Genomic DNA, 18,437 nt, shown 5'->3' on the forward strand with positions numbered 1-18,437 from the left:
ACATATCTGCATATCAACTGTTTATTTTCAAGTAATATTGACATAATTGTATACTTAGTCTATTCTAACAAGGCGTTTGAAAGATTTATAATGTGTAACCAAAAAAAAGGTTGGGGAGAGAACACATCAACATGTTTAAATACTGTATAAACATAACTGCACCCAAAACGCTTAAAAAGAGAAGGCATGGTGTGAGCAGCAAGTACTGAAATGCATTTACAGCAGAATACATGTAAGACAAATTCAGGCAGAAAGCCTTTGCATATACAGGAGTGTTGACTATTGGCATGATCCAGCTTAATGAAAGTGGAACTACAGTGATTTCATACTTAATTGACTTAGCAAAATCCAACCTTTGTGTAATTTCATTGTCATTCATAACTACTTAGCACCCTTGGTAATTGTCAGGGTTAATTTAACATGTTTTACATTTAAGCATCATACACATACGTGGCTTCAGACAGCCCCTAAAACATCTAACGCTATCAAGATCGATTTAAAAACATAAATATATAAAACATTCTGGCAAAGCCAATTTATTTCCTAGTTGAAGTCACTACTGAGAGTAAGAACTGCCGACAAAAAATAACAAACTTGTAGTTGTAGATCTTATACCTTTAAATCTCCTCTGCTGACATGGCTGTTATAGGATCTATGGTGCCGCAGCCTCTGCAAAGGATGTAAGTCTTTGTCTCGTCACTTAACTTTGAGGGTGTTATTCTTCCTTCTCGGTAGCTCCTTCTGGACCTGACGGGCCCGCGTGCCAAAGCCCAGAGACTGCAGAGACTCTGTGATGAATCGCTGCGTGGGAGAGACACACAGCATCACAAGCAGCTTGGCATCGCCACCTGGTGGATAAGATGGATAAGCACAAGAGCAGATTCAAGCCATAATTTCATTTTTGAGCATGGACAAATACATTTCACTGAGCATTTTAAGTGACTCTGTGTTTAGGTGAGTTTTTTCTATGTATGTTAGAGTTAGAGTTACAATACTGGTATGTGCAATCTCTCAGCTAGATGATGACATTTTGAGGTTGAATGAATGTTTTCCCAGGGGATGTAGACACAGAAAACAAGAGTCATTCATTCATTCATTCATTCATCTTCAACCGTTTGTCCCTTTCAGGGTCGCAGGGGGGCTGGAGCTGATCCCAGCTGACATCGGGCGTGAGGCAGGGTACACCCTGGACAGGATGCCAGTCCATCGCAGGGCACATAGAGACGAACAGAGACCCAGATCATAAAACAGAGAGACAGTGTTTGCGCCTCACCTATGGCATCCTGTAGCAGATGAGTGAGTTTGCTGTTCCTATAGGGCACGTGTGGTCTCTGCTCAGCCAGAGCTCCCAGGACATCAGACAGAGCAGAGAGACTGCGGTTTATACAGGACACCTCCCACAGAGCTGCACCCGAAACTCCAGACATACCTGGTACTCACACACAAAAACAATATTTAATGCCCTTAAGTGATTTGATCTGCTCAGTGAACAGGCAGTAGTTCAGTGAACGTTTCCCTGTGTAAATAAAAGGTTAAAAAGACCTGCATCTTCAGATTTTTTAATCTGTAGATGAATCATTTGATATTTCATGGTTAAGACACTTAAGGAAAACAGAAACAAGCTGTATTTGAGCAGGTTTAAATCTGCACTTAAAGTCGCATATTTGACTCAAAGTAACACCAAAATGTAATGGAACACTCTTGGCAGTTTAAGAGTTTCTCTCTTAAGAATTAAGCAGATTAATCAGAGCAAAGTCGTGCTCCCACATTCCCTTTTTAGCAGCAGTTTATCTACAGCATCTGCATTATGCATATGCCTAAAGCCACATTTTGCATGTTAAGGGGAATTTCTGTATTTTTCAACCTGGCTGCAGCCTCTCTGCCACGAAACATGCTGCAATGTAACTGAACAGGGCAAAGGTGCACCATCGATATATGTTAGCTAAAAGTGCTGTTTTTGCATTGACAGGCTCAGGTTGTTATTACAAATGTCAGACGATGGGAATATTTTTACAGTTAAAACATAAATATAGTCCCTCTTACCGACACACTCGCTCCCTGCCAGGTCCACCAGCTGCAGCTTGGTCTTGAACAGAGCCTGAGAGATGCTGGGCCTGGGGGAGGGACATGGAGAATGTGAAGGGGAGCGACAGGGAGAGGAGGCTGTGCTTGCATAAAGATGATCATCAGATGAGTGGCGGGCTGCAGGGTTGGCACGGCGACAGCGTGGACTCCACCACTCATTCTTTGTGGAGTGCTGCATGTCCTTCTTGGCACTTTGTAGCCTGCGGGCTGAATGAAAGCATAATAAAGTCACAATGCAGGAACGTGTGGTCAACAGGTGTCATTGAGACTAACCTTGGAGTGTGTGTGTGTGTGTGTGTGTGTGTGTGTGTGTGTGTGTGTGTGTGTGTGTGTGTGTGTGTGTGTGTGTGTATGTGTGTGTGTGTGTGTGTGTGTGTGTGTGTGTGTGTGTGTGTGTGTCTCACCCAGGGCCAGTGCGTTGGGGCTCTTGGAGGAAACAGTGAGGGTGACAATGAGGTGAGAGCGTGAGGAGTCAGTGTGGATAAGGGTGGGACAGTGAGCCCTGATCTTTAAAACGCTGCTGATGATCTGCATCACCTCAGAGGCGTTACGCACAGGCCTGTAAAACATATGAAACCTGATACCATTACCTGGCCTTTCATTCCTTAAAGCTGTTAGACAGAGTGAGTGACTAGCTGGTGAACATAGTGCGGCATTTGACAGCTATCCCCTCATCAAGTAGGCAGAAAACACAGCAACAAATGAATAGTAATGTTGCCCCATGTCTGCTGGATGTGTAAACAGGCAACTATTAGCCATATCAACTTTAAAATTGATTATAATTTCATATTTGCAGCTTGTATAGCTGTCCCAAGTGGCTGAAGAAATGTGCAATGTTTTTGGGATAAAGCAATTTTTTATGAGGAATATCCTGTCCGGCGTTGCTACACCCTACTCCAGTGATGGAGTAAAGAACATCTAACATATTATGGCCTTTTGAAATAATAATTAAATAGTTATGAATTCACAAACCGTTGCCTCTACACAGTACACATCCGGCAGCCATTGAGTTTTGTTTCTGGCCACAACTATTCATGAAACTAGAAGTCCAGCTGCATAATCTCATATTGTAGATCATTCATGACAAAGTACAAAGAATCATCTTCCACAAATAGGCACATCAGCTCCGGCTGTACTCACTCGTATGTGAGGGAGGTGACCTGGCTTGCACCAGAGGAGGTGGTTATGACATCCCTGCGCTGGCCTGTGGTGTTGCCCAGCACATCTCGGGCCAGAAGGTCAAGCACCTCGTTGTTGTACACCTCCATCACTGATACCTCCACTGTGTGGCTCTCTGCAGGCTTCTCAGAGATCAGCCTGGGTCACCCACACAGGGACAGATACACAACCATGGGCACATGAAGATCAGGTTAAAGTTCAACACAGTTAAATTCTATTTCAACTCTCATTGCACATTACGAATTAAAGACTGGGTTCATTTTTATTTCTGATGGATAGATTGACTGAATTAGAATACAGTTAATTGGACCAGATCATAAACACATGCTCACTTCTTACAGAGTTTAGTCATTGCACACTGTAAATGTCACAAAAACAAATCAATGAAAAATGCTTGTTTTTCTCACCGAAAGAGCTCAGCAGCAGCCTTGGGGATAATACCCTGCTGTGTCTCCTGCTGTGTCCCACACTGCTCCTCCAGCAGCTGGGTTCCCATCATGGTGTGAGTCTTGCCACTGCCTGTCTGCCCGTACGCCATGATACACACATTATAGCTGCAGGCAGGAAAGGGGGAAAACATACATTTCATGCTGAGGCCTTGGAGTCATTTAATGCTGTTTGTCATGTATTTCAAATTTCATGTCTGTTCTTCATTCACGCAGGGTAGCGTTAATAGTTGAATGACATGTGATTTGATATAGCTCTTTTTGGTCACACTCACCCGTCAAGCAGAGATGTGAGGAGTGGCTTGACCTCCTCAAACACTGCATCCTGGGAATCTTCTGGTCCATGCACTCTGGAAGAAACAAAGAATGAATCATTCATGAAGTGAAAATTAAATAGAATAATGTGCATGTGAGTGTTTAATTTTACCTCTCAAACTCAAACATCTTGTTTTGCATTGGCATTCCGGTTTTTATGCAATTCACTACCACTGTGTCCTTAAAACAACAAATGAGGAATAACACCAAAAAAGTGAGGACGCTGAAGCAGCTAGCACTAATAACATTTTGAAATCCAAGAGTCTGAGAAACTCACATCGCTGACTGCAGAGACAACTTCTTCTGACGACACAGGCCTGATAGAGAAGAATATAGAATTAGTAAAATAGGTTTTAGCTTTTGAAGCAGAGAACAATTATCAGACAGTATTTCTGGCTGCCATGGTGAATCCTGTGTTGGACCCACCTTGATCCAGAGGTGGAGGACTGAACGTGGTCAAAGGGTAGAACTGGTCGCAGTCTGCAGTGAACCCTGATGTTCCCTCTTAACTCCTGTAGCAAAACAAAGAATGACAATGAAGGTCAAAATCAGATCCTACTGTATTACCCATTATCTTCTGATGCAAAATCCGTCCTCACCACGAGCGTGTTATGGAGTTCTTTCCTCCTTTGCCTCTCTGCCCGGTACCTCTCCCTCTCCTCCTCCAGAGAGCGCTCCAGAGCTGTAAAACACACTTGCAAGTCTGGGCAGGGAGAGCAGAAAGACAGTTAAGGGTAAATAGTTTGATCAAAATTGAATGTGAGGAATTTTCTATCATGAACTGAGGTTAAAGGTTAAGCTGTTGTGTTCATTTTGAGATAAAGAATCAAGGTCAACACTGAAAAGTGTCGCCACTGGCTTCTACGCTACATTAGATATTGTTTGCCACCGACCAGGTCTGGTGCTGACCAGACTTTAACTTGTAGATGTTACTACGTATATGAAGGTAAAAAGCCCTAAAAGTGAATAAATGACTGAAAAAAAATCAGCTACAAAGCCTCAAAAGCTTCAGTTCTCTGGTGATTACATTCAGGCCAAGTCTTTAATAGCTGGAGCACACATGTACATACACACACCTGGCACCAAACACCTCCATTCACTCAAGACAAGCTGAGATATTCAAGAAAAGCCTTAGTTAAACATAAGTAGAACAGAATAGAGTAAAAAGGTTTCTTCTCCCTGTTCAAACATTTTATTTCAAACATTGATTATTTCTTATTATCCACATAACAGTTACAAGCAACAGCTCAACTATGTTCTTTCATTGTAAATAGTTCTGTACTTTAAAGTGGTTGTAGGAACCTGTAATTTATTTACTAACTGTTTTTTTGAGTCAAGCAAACCTAGTTTGTTGCAAGATAATAACAATAAGAAGGTTCTGGGTGCTTTTGCTGTTTTCAAAATCCTATACTTCCTAATCATGTAATTACAAACATGAAAAATATTGTTATCTGGGTTTGACACTACTACTATTGAGCATGATGCATATTCAATGCCATTTAGTACAGCTTTTCACTTTAATAGCCTCAAAGAAGGTTAACCAGCCAGATCTATAAATCCTGAAATATTTAAAATCTCATGTATTAAATATGAAGTTCAAATCACTTAACAGCCCCACAATATAAGAAATCATTATGAGAAAAGTAGCAAATAAAATGCAACATAAATGTCACGTACGAAAAACCTCCAAAGTGGTTTATACAGGAAGGAGAATATTTATATTAAGTGCGGGTACATTTGTACAACCTCCATCAACCGACATTAACAATAAAAGGTCATGAAAAGTGTGTTGGTTTGTAGCAGTTTGTAGCATTATGTTCACCATGTGCTCAGTTGGATCAGTTTTCACCAATCATCAGAGCCATGGTGGCAAGCTGATGGGACTACATTAGAAAAAGACAGTCAACCTTGGACAAGCTCCAAGGGCAGGGTGAGAATGAAGAGGGGAGGGGCAGTGTGAGAGGATTAGCAGCAAACCCAGCCGAATTAGGATCGAGCCAGCAGCATATAACCTGTAACCCACTTTAGACACAGAGAGGGTAAATGAGTGAGCACAACAGTAAGATGAATAGAAGTGAGAGGTAGAAAATGTGAAACCAGAAGGGAGGGATTAAATTTCCTTTAAATAACATCTTCAAAGATTATTGAAACAACTGTCATATCTGACCGTTTGAAAGCTTTTCTGTGGTTTACAATACTTGACGTCTGAATAGCAAAGAAAAGGTGAGCAGATGTTGGTGCAGACTGTATTTTTCTAAGAATCCTACCCTCAGATTGATGTTAAAGATGCACGCTCACATACTTACTCTGAGCCTCATCTGCACGGTGACCATTTAGAGAACAGCTGGCTTGCTCTACTTTTTTTAGCAGGTGTTTGCTCTGCTCCTCCAGCTCAGTGGAAAAACTCAAATACACTGCGAAAAGTTCACTCAAGTCCTGCTTCACAACCTGCCACAAACACACAGAGGACACAAATGAATTGTGTAGGGCTCTTTGTGTGTCTACTGTTTTGTTTCTCTCTCGCACACGCACGCGCACACACACACACACACACACACATACACACACACACACACACACACACACACACACACACACACACACACACACACACACACACACACACACACACACACACACACACACACACACACACACACACACACACACAAACACACACACACACACACACCGTAGTGCATTTGTACCTGGACCTCAGAGAGGAGTTTGTCGAGGGCTGACCGGGTTATCTTCTGTGCATTCCTCTGGTGCTTGTGATGGTTCAGGGCCTTGGTCTCCTCTTCATGGTCCCGACGGAGTTTCCCCAGACACTGAAAAGAATATGAAAAATACAAAATACATATTCTGCACAGCTTCATTCTTACTTAATGCCAAGATACAGCACCATAGCTGAAATAAGATTCTTTTGAGAGGACGGTTTGTTTGTCAGCTGTAGTTGTAGTAGTTAAGAACATAGAGAGCAACACATTTACCTAATATATGGTTTGCTCTTATCGCATCCCAAAAAAACTGTACAGTAACAGCTCTGATGCTAAATGATCAATACTTGTGTTATGCAGCATCCTGTTTTGAATCATCAAGGATTACCTACTCAAAGTTAATATGTAGATTAAGGAGTGAACAGTTTTAGACTTTTGAACTTTAATTGCTGAAAAGGCAAGTTAATTTATGGCTATGCTCACTTGACAGTGTGTTTTTTAAATTATACAGTTAAATTATTTTTTGCACATTTATTAATATTTTTGATTGCCATAGCACAAAAATCACAGGTTCATCAGTTCATTTTATCCGTCCCAAAAACATGCACAATATCAGGACCCTGAAACTGTCACTCTTAATGAAAGTTTTTGATTCTTGCCTTTTTTAGAATAGCTGAAGCTTGACCGGAAAGGGCAGAGAGAGAGAGAGGGAGGTTGACATGCAGCAAAGGGAGTGAAGAGTGAAACTGCTGCTGCAGTAAGGAATTAACCTTCATATATGAGGCACAAGCTCTACCAGGTGAGCTACTGGTGGCCCCTTAAATGTCTTCAATTAAAAAAGGTCTCTAAAACCCTATGGTTTGACCCTGGTCTCTGTCCAAGTGTCGTCATTGAGCCCCTAAAAATGACAGTCTTCTGTAATCCAATAAACTCATAATATGACAGAGACATACTGTTCAGTATAGGGTGATTTATGCACAGTTGTATCTGTTTATTTGACCTTCAGGCTCAGTTGGTCTCACTGTCCACCAGAATAATGTTTTGTATGTTCCATACAGCAATAGTTATCATCAAAATAAAGTGGGCCTCTCTGATACACCTTCGTGTGACAGGGATTCCCATAGGCCCATAAGTAGCCTAATGAATGGCAGAAATCTTCTTACCTCGGCAAGTCTTATATGAAGAATAGCATTCTCTGTCTCGAGTTCCAGTATTCGCTCCTCTTTACTCTGAAAACAAAGGGAAATATTAGAAACAGTCTTGGTTTTGTCCCAGAACAATCTCTGCTGAACTCATTTTACATTTGGTATTATGACAATGATTTACCCTCAGTTTGTGCTCCAGTAGGTGTACTTGATGTGCAAATATTTGGTCCCTGTTTATAAAGAGAGGCATTTTTCCAAAAGCAAAGAAGCTAGTTAGAAGAGATGAGGATGGGTAGCCTCTCTCTTTCCTTCTCAGCTGATCAAGTCGTGTCCTCTTGCTCCTCAAGTCATATAATCCGATTAACAACACAGCTCACTTGTTTTTTTTTTTCAATTTAGAAATCTTTATTTCAGATTAAGAAGAGGCAAACAACCTGCGAAAAAGGTATTCACACAATCAAGACCAGTGTTAAATCAACACAAATACAAAATATAGCTACACAATATACATAAAAAATAAATGAAGTATATATTTAATTTTTTTTTAAATCAAAAGGATAAATAAACCATGTGTCAATGTGTATACTCCACTTTCCTTTTCCTCAGGAGAAGAGGATGAGAAGGCTTTTCATATCAAGTCAAGTGAGTATTGTCTTTTTGTGGTCAAACGTAAATAAATATTGCACATAACGCCTTTTATTAGTGCAAAAGAAGGAACTTTGAGGCAGAATTTCTCAAAAACTATACAGTAAATACGCTTGATACTGAGTGTGTGAATAGTCAGGATGGTCCTGAGATGTATCAACTGTATCAACCTTTGTCACAAATGATGGATGAAAGGGATTTTACAGTAGAGTAAATGTTGCACACAATGCTTTGATTCAATGAAAAAGAAGATACGTTGAGGCTGAATTTCTCACAAACTGTACAGTAAATATGCGATGTGATATTTTTAGTTCATTTCATGTCTGTTTTTACTGTCTTCGAATAATCAACGTTTTATTTTGAAAACCGGAAGTTTGCTTGATCCGTGCATTACGCATACATTCTGTAATACGGGCGCACTTGAAATGTTGGTGCGGCTGGTGTGACCATGAACTGACGAACGGCGGCTCACTTGACTGCAGTAATATATGGATATAGGCTATAACGTTAAATTAGGTTATACGATCATTGTTGGTATCTTCTGAGATCAAAATACAGTCTAAAAGTTTTACCCCAGCAACGTTATTCCAGTTAAAAATGCCAATTCAATGTGGCTGCTGTTGTAAAGTAGTGTTGAGAAGTAGAGTATTGATAACGTCACACAGATAGAGGGCAGCAAAGCAAAGGGAAGAATAAAGAAGAACGAAGAAGAAAAACACTTCCGCATAGTCACGGTTTTATCAACTAAAGGCTGTCAAAGGCAGGTTCTGTCACAAAATGACTAAATTGAAAGACAAAAGACGAGAGAAAATTAGCGTGGCCACTGAGGTAAGACGCTGAAACGTTAGCTAGAAGGTTAGCCCTTTAGCATGCGCTTGTTGCTAAGGCTACTACAACGTTCAACGTGAACGTAACTACACATTTCATTCATTCAGTCATTCGCTGTCCTGTCTGGTAACTGTCGGTTGACGGTGTCCAGTTTAGCAAAGCTGGCGTTTTCTGTAATATCTCACCTGTGAATATTGTAGATTGACCGTTTGGAGGAACGGCGGGCGCGTTGCCAAGGCAACCTGGAGAAGGCTGAGTTCAGGAGCAGGAAAGAGAGGCTCTCTGAGAAGGAGAGGTCAGTCCATTTGTTTTTACCACCCAACAAACACACTTTTCATTTAACTACATGCATTAAAATGATGTGACCTATTTGAGTTGTATACAGCACAAGTCATTTTTCACTGGGGGACTAAACATGACTGAAGTCTCAATCAATAAATAAATAAATGAACGCATTAATAAAAACAAAAACAAATGAACAATTGCAGAAATAAATGAATAAACGGGAGCTCCTACCTCATTAACATACGGACACAGAAATACATAAATAAATAAATGTAAGTGAACAAAAATGCAGAAATACATGTAAAGCATTTAATCATTTATATATTTATACGATTTATATTTTTATTTATATATATTTGTTTACTGCATTTATTTATATCAGCATTTTTTTGCATTCATTTATTTATTCCTGTATTTATGCATTTATTTATTTATTGAGACTTAAGTCATGTTTAGTCCTCCATAATTTACGCCCAAAATGTCTACATTTTGTTGTTTTTTTATCTAAAAAATAGATGTGTGTCTGTAAAAGGTGAGCATTTATGGAATAATCTTGACAAAAAACAAATGTGTAACTTTCTTTTGACTGATTGACTGATAAATTATGCCAATAATCTAAATGTAAGCTGTAGCTTCAGCCTACACCTTTTCAGTCTACATAACATGTTTTGTTGCTAACTTGATTGCTATTAATTTTGTTAAATTTGAGGACTGAAATAAAATAACGGGGGGGGGGGGTGATGGAGAAGACAGTGACGGTTAAAACTTCTTTCAAAGATAGAAGCTTAAGTTAATTAATACCTTTTATGACTTTGCGGTTTGTCCAGAGAGTGAAACCTTTACTAGTGGTGCTGATTGTCTCTGTCTCTCATCCTCTGCCCTACAGACAGGAACTGGAAGATGAAATGACAATCGTTAATGAAAGGGTGCAAAAGTTAGGTAAGTCTACATCCATAAAACACTTCATATTGTACAAATCACTGTAAGTATATACAAGAGTATATTTCTACAATATAGACATGATGATCCTCTGCTGTGGCTTGTGGGTTGGCGGTTCAATCCCCAGCATATCTGGGCACACCCTGGAATAAATCATTGAACCCCAAAAATGCTACAAAAGTGCAGTCCATTCATCATTTATATGGTCACACATTAACAACATTTAAAAAAACAGCAAGGACTCTAGGATGGAGGATTTTTATAAGTGATCTGAGTTACTTAAAGTAAAGTTAAAGTTTCCCATCGCTGCCATGATGAGAACCCTGTGGACTGTTACTGTTGTCTGTTATTATAATTGCAGGTTTTATTACTTCATGAGGTTTTAAATTGAATGAAAACTGATTGCTGCCGCATATTAATGCCTTCACATCAATCTTGTATTATTATTTTTTACAGACAAGGAGCTGGAGGCGTTAAGAGGAGAGAATCGGAAGAACATGGTGCTCTCAGTCGCTCTGCTGGTTATCAGCGCTCTCTTCTACTATGTCTTTTTCTACAATGAAGAGGAATCATGATACCAGCTAGTAATGTATGATAAAGGGACCTAATGCGCTTTAAAGAACAACAACCTCAGGACAATGTTGTCATGAGAGGATGATGTATGAGGCAGACTGTGACACATGAGAAAGCCGAAGAGCTGTGTAGGTGAAATACTCCAGTTCTGCCTCTAGATGGCCTCTTTGCTAGCTTCTTGGACTAAAGTAACACAAATATGAGGTAATATAGAGGTGAAGTAAGCGCCCATTTTTGTCTTTCCATCAGCCCATATACAGTCAATTTTCATTTTCTTTGCTGTATAAAGACATTACTGTATATTATGTCATTCGACAATTTATATACCACATTATGTCGCATAAATAACCAATCAAGTATAAAGTTAGCCTTCCGCCACAAATAAACCAAAGTGATGCTTTTGTACAATATACATTGTCAAAGAAATGCCTCATCAAATAGTGCCAATGAAGTCTGCTTTTGTCTTTGTATAAATAAATGTGTGATAATTCACGGTGCATGTCATGCATGTTGTGAATTAAATGAATGCAAATATTTGATACTATTTGTTTTCTCTTTAAGTCTGAGTTGTATATCATGTCTTGTTGTGGCCAGTTGAGAAGAAGAATGTATTTTTTGTTTTGATACTCATGCTGGCCATTCACCCATCTCCTAATAAAGTCTGAAATATAGCAAATATATCCACAAATGTAATTTTTTTAAATAAACACAAAAGATGAGAGTATGAGAATTGGGTTTGGTTATTATAACTGCTCTGTTTATCTGTCATTTGGTCTTTTGTGTATTTTGTTTTCATAAATAAAAAACTATCAGTTTTGAAAGCCTTTTGACTTAAATTTCTTTTTTGGGGATATTTATTGTGTTGTTTGTATCACAGGCTCATTATCTGCAGTGGATAAGTATTACATGACTCACAGCTATAATAGAGGCCCTCATTTATCATAATTTGATATCTAGTCTTTGAATGTAATTTGTCATTTCTTTCCATCCAACTAGAGCAACAGAAGATTTAAAGTGTTGAAGGACATCACTTCTCAGTGGGTGAGAAGTTGTGTTCTGATCAGGAAGTGTTTTGTTTGACACTAAAGAGGGGGTGATATTCTTCACCCAGTGACACAGTCATGGTGGGATTAGTGTGGGAAGTCTGAGGACAAGACTGTAATTTCTGTATTCTGAGTGGATGAAAAGTAACCATCCTAATATTGTTTTTCATTGCTTTATCTGTAACGACTCTCTTAAAGACCCGAGACTAATCATTTTAGAGTCTCCTATATTCCCATTCAGGACTGAAAAGATTTAATAGGTTAAATAATGGCTGTTTCTTTCACCTAGATTCTCTACTCACACTTCGTCATGCAATTACAAGCGGAAAAGTGTGTCAACTTCCTCACCTAACTTCTCCTAGACTGAAAAAACAGTTTTCAGTATGCACCTTTTCCACATATTCTGAAAACTATACAGTCAGTTTTTGGTGATGATCTCATAGAGAAAATTATGTCTTGTATGTAAAGGTTCCTGATATATAAAGACATATTTAAATAGTCATTTTATAACTGCAGCCTTCTCTTTAAGACCCAGACCAACAATGTGTTAGTCTGTCTATATTTAATTTCCAACTTCCCCTGGCTGGGTGGTACACAGCCCCATGTCCATTGGTTCCTATATTGAACATCTTTAAAAACAGTTAATAAGCATTTATGGTTGCATTCTTTTTAAAGACTACATAATTTTCTAAAACAAGCGGGCACTGTAGATTTTAGCAAAGGTTATTCAAACAGGAGAAAATGGTGCATTTCTTGGGGACTATTTTCAGGTGGAGATTAATACGCAGATGGCCTGCTATGAGTATTTCCAGCAGTAGGCTAATAAAAAAACTGCCCGTGTTCATCATAATCAAGCAACATGTCAACCAACAATGTGGATCATTGCTGTGTTTTTATTTATTTTTTAGTTAACATTTACTGTGGCACAGAAATAAGCTCCTATATACTGTATGATGCTGTTTATATACAGACGATACTTGTTAGTAGGGTCAATTGATTGTCCTTTTTTGTCTTTTCATTGGATTGGTTGGTAATAGAAAATATATATAATATAAGCAGTGGTTTCAGACTCTTTGCTTACAGGGGAGATCTTTGGTTGGGGTGGAAAAGCAGTAAAATGTATGACAGGACAGCCAGGCAAATAATTGTTTGTTTGCCCTCCCTCCTACACACTCTATTATCACCACCAGTCCACAGCTCACCTACGCACCCTCAATCTCTCATCCCCAGATTAAACAAATGTAAACAAGGCCATTATGCAACACTTGTGTGGGATTTAACATATGATTATGGCAACTGAATATGTTAAAATATTCATTTTCACAGTGTGGATCGTATTATTAGAATAATTTAAACGAGCCATTCGAAGGTAAAAATAAGTCTTTCTCATTTACAATTAGAGACTTGATAAGTGATTATGGAAAAACATAAAATATATAAAAGTAACAGTCCTTTTGCTTGAAAGGGAATCCCTGCACAGTCAAATACTGACCTTGTGTGCAGTTTTGTTTTTCATGACACAGTGTCAAGTGGCCTCAAGTTATGAAAGAACAATGTATTTTAGAATAGGTCTGTCTGAACCCCAAAATGCCAGACGTCACTTTGAATTATTGTGTTTCTGAAGCAGAAAGATGTTTGGGCACACCTGCTGCAGGTGAAGGTTCAGTGTCTGTACTCAGGTCACATGTCATTATGTAAGTTTAATCATCTCTTCAGGTATTAAACCTTCCTTGCTGCCCTTTTGGGCCAGTTCACTTGAGCCATATAACATTGCCTAACCCCAACTTTTGGCTGAGATACATCTATATTTTTAGATTTAAATCACTCCTGCTATCATGCTCATACTACAATTACATTGTGCACATACTGCATTGTATGCATTAAACCCAGCTGTCACCCAGAGTGGGTGTAAAAGTATCTCAGGCTTAATAGTAAGGAATTAAGCCATCATGCTCACACAATATTGCAAGTCATATGAGTCCTTAGGCTGGTCAATGCTGAATTCATCCCCACCGCACCTAATTTCTACATTAGTCCTCATCCCTGTAGTTCGAGTGGGGATTACTGTCTGAATAAGTAAATAGGAGCTTTTCTTGAAAAGAAGATGAGAGAAAAGTCAAGTAGAGGGGGAGGATGGGAGATTGATGGGTAGCATGTGGGAGAGGTTATTTGTTATAGAAGTGTAAGGAGTGGAGCCGTCAGGTCATGAAGATCCCACTGGTCTGAGGTGGGGCGGTTCATTGAGTGTGAGGATAACTAGAAGAGTATCAAATAAGGTAAATTGATGACGGGTAATGAGGCTGAATGAAGGTGTGAGTAATGGAGAGCCAGTAGAAGTACCACAGTAAGTGAACTGGCTGCAGACACCTACAGTTGTGTACCACTACCTTTACAAAGCAGACTTGAGCAGTTTTATCTGTCTTCCTATTATCTTCCAGGTCAAATTGACCCGTTTCACACAGGAAAGTCTCAAATACATTTCATTCTCTCCTTGCCTCAAAATGTTGCAATGAACTTGTTAAAAAAAAGAAAAGAATTAAGCAAAGCTGGACCCCTTGCATTTCTAAATAATCATCACAGTTCTTAATTTCAGTCACCTTGACCTGGTTGCGGAAATAGAGACTAAATAGCAGTTAAATGGTCCAAATGAAGCCATAATGTGATAGATTTTTGATTTGCCACTTCCTGCTGTGCTTTTCTCTTGAATATCTCAGAGGCATTGACAGGTTTTGTAACTCCAAAGCCTCTCTCTAAGCCCTTTCTCAGTTATGAAACATGACAAATTACAAATAATTATTGTACAGAATGACGGGAGACTTTCATTCCCATATTCACCCTTTAAAGTGTGAGAAACAATAAAAGTGTTATCTGTAGTCCAGGGTCATTTCTAGGAATGGGCCACCCCTGAAATCTGACTGGCCACCTCAGATGCCAAAGCTTAAGCTAAAGTAAAGATATTGGTATTGGTAACTAGGCGAGTTAGACTAGCAAAGTTAGGCTACATTTTGGCAAGGGAAAAACAGGCATGGCCAATTTCAAATTGTCCCTCGACCTCTGACCTCACGATATCTGAATGAAAATCTGAAGATCTTCGGAATGGAGCCACAGCCGCCTGTGTGCCCACATACTTCATTCCACCGCTGCATGAGTCAGTGCCCTACTTACAGGAGATAAAATCCACGGATACACAATACAACTCCTGTTGCCACTTGTCCTTTCACCTGACAATACAGTATGTCCACTATAAGAAAACTTACATCAAACAAACAGGAAATAACATTATTCACATCATGTTATTAATATAAATTGAAAAGTAACGTCGGATTCAGGTATTCTTTTGTTTTGTGGAGTAAAGTTAAGACAGTGGAATACGATGGCAGCTGGTATTTTGAAACCTATAACTTTAAAAAATACATTCGATCACTTGAGGACATTAGTCTAATGTACTATATATATGTATTAATTCTTGCTTTGAAGCGTAGTATCAAATATTGATTTTAGTGTTACTTTGGCTAATAAATAGCCTTTTATACTGTATGTCAGTGTATTTTGTACCCATTTGATATTAGGTCCTAATCTATGTTACATTAACACGTCACCACTGAATAAACATTCAAGAGAGGTTACATTTGAATCTACTAATCAGTGGAAGAATGAGCATAAGCACAGAAATGTGTTCATCCATCTGGGGGAAATGTGTTTCTTGGGGTTTGATCCTTTTAACCAGAATTTACCCCCTTTTCTGTAAATATGTCTCGATTAAGAGGGGCACTCTGGCCTTGTTATGTGCTGCTGACTTCTGAAGTAAACATAATTTGTGTGAGTACAAAGCTAAAACCTTGAGACGGTCTGCTGATGTCCACAACACTTATTAAGCTCATTGTACCTTGAATAATGTCCCTCACCTAAACTCACCATGTCATGTGTTTTTCTGAAAAGTCAGAGGGAGAGGAGTTAATGTCCCCTCTCTCTTTCTCTCTTTCTCTCTCACACACACACACACACACACACACACACACACACACACACACACACACACACACACACACACACACACACACACACACACACACACACACACACACACACACACACACACACACACACACACACACACACACACACACACACACACACACACACACACACACACGCACACATACAGCATGCAGAATATACTGTACAGCTGACAATAGCATACAGGCAGCACATGTATAGCAGAACCACCCACAAATCAGCTAAATAACCCATGACAAAGTCTGTCTGTCTGTTCATCATGGTAAACACCAGTGTCTATAATATTGCACTCTCACGGGGAGTATGATCAGAAATTAATGCCACTATTCATTTTCTCTGTCTGTCTTTTCTTCGACCATCTGTATCTCAAAGATTCCTGGGACAACACTTTCATATGAATATGAAATGATAAACCAGGAGGGAAGCAAAATCCAGCAATCTGGGAGATTACACAATCAATAACACCAAAGCCTTTTCCATCGAGCTAATGGTTAACTGAGCAATAGTAATGTTCCTAGGGAGAGCATTTGCTACACCGTTGTAATTAATGTTATTAATGAGGGAATCATTCGACTGTGTACTTTGGTAATTGCCTGGAGAGCTGCTCAGGTCTACACTAATCAAGCATTACATAATTCAAACACTCGTACAAGCCCCTATTTTGTCTAATGGATGCTATATCAAAAGGAAATTTCAGTGTTAATATTAACCTCTGCAACAATAATAATAATATTTAAAAAGTCCACTTTGCTGCTGAGAAGTAGGCTACGGATGACAGATGATAATCATATCTAGTGACTTTTTCTTTGTGAAATAACAGATGCACCAGAAAAAATAAACAAATATTGTGCAGTAATCGAAAATATCCAAAGGAAAAAAATGAACACCATTATCAGTATACACCAAGGTTGTGAAAGGAACTTTATCTGTTAAGTGCAGTTAGCGTATATATTTAAAAAATTACCTAATTCAATACGCCATGTACATTAAAATTATGTATGATTCTGAATAATGTGCATTCACAGTCTGTCACATGATTTTATTTATTTTTCCTAGAATTCCTTCTTACTCATACCAGAAGGCACACACGGTATATCATTTCCAGAATGTTTATAAAGCTCAGAGAGGCCATGGTTTACAGTGATTTTAGAACAGCTGAGGGGCATTGTTAGGCACAATTTACTGCTTGAGTGGTACCTGAATTATTCAATGCTCATATAAGATAATACAAGTATAATTAATTCAATATGTCATTTAAGCTTAAAACACTACTGTAACCTATTGCCACGAGTTCACTTTCTGAGCCCTGTGTACAAACGGCTGATTGCCTGATTACGTGACTGACCAAAAGCAACATCTGTTGAGGTGGAGAAAAAAAAGTAGGGGAACAAACATGGGGAACATCTCCTGCTCTCACAGAGCCCAGGCTTCAGTTTGCAGTCCATTAGTGGCCTCCAGCATCATTCACCTTTCCCCCCGTTCGTGGTCAGCCTTAAACTGGCTGAGGGCTTCACAGCTTTCAAAACAGGAGATTATCACAGTTGATAGTCCATACAGAGCAAGTGCTCTCACCCCTATTTTGCTGTTGTGTGAGAGTTGTTTTTGTTGAGACGTGAGTGGGCTCGAGCTGCCCAACAGAAAGGAAAGATATTAAAAAGTCCAGTTGGAAAACAGGCTGAAACTAGGACATATATGAAGTGCACAGATTTGTGACTGTGAAGAGCAAGTGTCAAGGAGGGCACTGCATCATTATCTTCTGAAAAGGTCCATGGAGCTTAAACAAATGTGAACACATACTGTATATAAGCAATTGCTTCTAACACCCAAAGGAACATTTATTTAATTTCACATTCCGGTATCAAGTGTAGCAAATCGTATTGAAAAAAATGCACTCTCTTGCTATGCTACTGCTCCTCACAGAAAAAAAAAATGTATTACATTTACTGTATGGATATGCATCACCTCTGACTCTGCAGAGCTGCACTACTACATTCTGTATTGCTTCTGCACAAACAGGTTATGCCATTTATATGACTTAAGTATTGTAATGTATACAGTATAGATAGCTTTTGAATGTTAATTCATTGTCTTATTTTGCCATATTTATAATTTTAAATAGCTCACAAGCCCCTAAATTCACACTAAATAATGAATCATCTTGTCTTGTTTGGATTCCATATTAACCTTTATTAAATACTGTTTGTAACGTCTCTATTT

At 39.0% G+C, this 18,437-nt stretch overlaps 2 protein-coding genes across 2 annotated transcripts; one reads left to right on the top strand and one right to left on the bottom strand.

The window, feature by feature from the left end:
* Nucleotides 1–696: 696 nt before the first annotated feature.
* Nucleotides 697–8,155, bottom strand: kif25 (kinesin family member 25; the record flags this gene model as incomplete). The annotated part of the gene is made up of 15 exons (XM_083933788.1): nt 8,072–8,155; nt 7,909–7,974; nt 6,734–6,856; nt 6,332–6,473; nt 4,625–4,728; nt 4,452–4,537; nt 4,303–4,342; nt 4,138–4,205; nt 3,986–4,060; nt 3,672–3,818; nt 3,226–3,402; nt 2,490–2,644; nt 2,044–2,292; nt 1,274–1,429; nt 697–848 (listed from the first exon to the last, which is right to left on the bottom strand). Exons 1-15 carry the CDS (start codon nt 8,138–8,140, stop codon nt 697–699), a joined length of 1,809 nt encoding a protein of 602 aa, XP_083789914.1. The 5' UTR covers nt 8,141–8,155.
* Nucleotides 8,156–9,235: 1,080 nt separating this feature from the next.
* On the top strand, nt 9,236–11,654 carry ccdc167 (coiled-coil domain containing 167). Its single transcript, XM_083933706.1, has 4 exons — nt 9,236–9,363; nt 9,564–9,658; nt 10,535–10,587; nt 11,044–11,654. The coding sequence occupies exons 1-4, from the start codon at nt 9,313–9,315 to the stop codon at nt 11,160–11,162; spliced, it is 318 nt and encodes a 105-aa protein (XP_083789832.1). The 5' UTR covers nt 9,236–9,312; the 3' UTR covers nt 11,163–11,654.
* Nucleotides 11,655–18,437: the final 6,783 nt, after the last annotated feature.

Source organism: Echiichthys vipera (genome assembly GCF_963691815.1).
Source record: "Echiichthys vipera genome assembly, chromosome: 19".
Lineage (NCBI taxonomy): Eukaryota > Metazoa > Chordata > Actinopteri > Perciformes > Trachinidae > Echiichthys > Echiichthys vipera.

What these genes read in the sequence shown, in the direction of transcription:
- ccdc167 (XM_083933706.1), top strand. Translation starts at nt 9,313, where the DNA reads ATGACTAAATTGAAAGACAAAAGACGAGAGAAAATTAGCGTGGCCACT. An exon ending in AGGCTCTCTGAGAAGGAGAG is followed by an intron (nt 9,659 to 10,534) that starts GTCAGTCCATTT and finishes TCTGCCCTACAG; the next exon opens with ACAGGAACTGGAAGATGAAA. An exon ending in TGAAAGGGTGCAAAAGTTAG is followed by an intron (nt 10,588 to 11,043) that starts GTAAGTCTACAT and finishes TATTTTTTACAG; the next exon opens with ACAAGGAGCTGGAGGCGTTA.